The sequence below is a fragment of the Austrofundulus limnaeus genome, unplaced genomic scaffold (assembly GCF_001266775.1).
Source record: "Austrofundulus limnaeus strain Quisiro unplaced genomic scaffold, Austrofundulus_limnaeus-1.0 Scaffold464, whole genome shotgun sequence".
In the NCBI taxonomy this organism is placed as follows: Eukaryota; Metazoa; Chordata; class Actinopteri; order Cyprinodontiformes; family Rivulidae; genus Austrofundulus; species Austrofundulus limnaeus.
In genome coordinates, this window is record NW_013952866.1 from 248,549 (window position 1) to 250,330 (window position 1,782).

Below are 1,782 nucleotides of genomic sequence, written 5' to 3' on the forward strand. Positions count from 1 at the left end.
TCTCAAATATTAAAATAATTGGTAACATTTATTTATATTTTATTTTCACATGCAGACATTCCCCTTTGACATCACTTCCTGTTACTTCACATGCAAATATCTCAACAACTGTTCATCTGAGCCACGTGAAATTCATTTTTTAACATATTATATTAATAATGTTGTCTTCAAAAACGCATTCACTTTTCTTATAAGAAACTGATGTCACAGACACTTTAAGGTTTCATCTACAGCAAACTGTGGTTAAGACCCCACTGTGGGTCCTAAAACTCCAAATTTTAGGTTTTCCTGAAATTAAGTTAAGTTTCAAACTGACTGCTAAGAACGTTTCTGCTATATTTGATGAAAAAGCAGTTAAATATGATTAAAACAATTGGTCTATTAGCAATATTTGAATACTTCAACCACAAATACTTTGATTCATGAGTTTCTGCCACAATTTATAGTTTTTGTCATTTGTGTTTATTATGAAATTGGTCTTAAATTTAATTTCACTTGGCATTAAAAAGTCTTAAATTTAACTTAAACTGTAGGAACCCTGAAAATATCTCACAAACCTCTGGATGTTCAGCTGCAGCTGATTGACCTGTTCAACATGGCTGCCGTTTGTTAAACTTATGAAACAGGAAAATGTTTTTATTTCAGTCAGTTTTCCAGATAAAGAGCTGAAGTTTGGAGTGGTAGTAGTGGAGAGTTGTTCACAGCTCGTACTCTGAGTGCTGCTAACAGATGTTTTTTTCTTGCAGAGTTCTCCYACGCTTTCTGCCCACTCCTCTGCCTCAGCTTTAGCTCCGCCCCCCTCGCCGGGACAAATGACGTCCCCGGACTCACCGCCCCTCGTCTCCCCGTCCCCGTGCCCCGCTCCTCCTCCCTCCCTGCCCTCCTCCCCCGTGCCCTCCTCCCCGGCCCCGTCCTCCATCCCGGCCCCGCCCTCGCTGCCCCCCACGGGGGAGGTGATGGTCCTGGCCCTGGGCAGGAAGAAGCAGAGGGTCCTGATCGCGCTCTCCATCCTGCCCAACCTGTTCCTGGCCTTCCTGCTCTCCTCCGACCCCCTCATCACCCTSTCCCCCCGCCACCGCTGCCACCTGCCGGGCCCGCTGCCGTCGCCGGAGGTCCTGAACGCCACGCTGCCCTGGGAGAAGGGGGAGCGACCCGGGGACCCCGGTCGCCTGTCCCAGTGTAAGCAGTACTCCAACAGCAGCCAGCTGGTGGTGGTGGACTGCGAGTCCGGGTGGGACTACAACGTCACRGAGGGGCTGAAGAACAACATTGTCACTGAGGTAAAACATCTCTGTTGTACAGATTTAAAGACGCTGAAATGCTGAGAACTTTGCTCTTTGTGCCCCCCGTACCTGCAGCAGCTCAGATCAGTTAAAGTGGGGGTTCTGTGGAGAGGTTGTGAACGATTAATATCTTACCTGTTGCAGATCGTTCTTTAATGGGGCAATATCATGTAAAATCAACTTTTTTGAGTTTTATATCATGTTATAATGTTATACGCTCATAAAAAACATGCCCAAAGCCTTGCTTTGACTCATTCATGCATGTTTGAGAAATCCTGCAGCATTTTTATGAAGCCATGCTGAGGAGCAAAACGACAGGTGGGGACCAGAAACGTCTTTTGGTACCAGAAACGTCCCTGGGACGTGTCTTTAAGCTGAACTTCCTCATGGCAGAGCGCACCCCTCCTCCCCTCCCCCCTCCCCACACACCCCGCCCATCACTCCTGCAGGCTCTCGGGTGAAAGTGAAACCTAACTGTCTGCTGAGCTCTCAACATTAG

The 1,782-nt window shown here is 47.3% G+C and overlaps 1 protein-coding gene across 1 annotated transcript in view; it reads left to right on the forward strand.

Annotated features, from left to right (window-relative positions):
* Positions 1–865: 865 nt before the first annotated feature.
* slc22a17 (solute carrier family 22 member 17) overlaps positions 866–1,782 on the forward strand; it is a gene marked incomplete at its 5' end in the record, with an annotated part of 11,620 nt that continues 10,703 nt past the window's right edge. Inside the window, 1 exon segment of the mRNA XM_014025265.1 lies at positions 866–1,280. Coding sequence (XP_013880719.1) covers positions 957–1,280 — 324 coding nt within the window.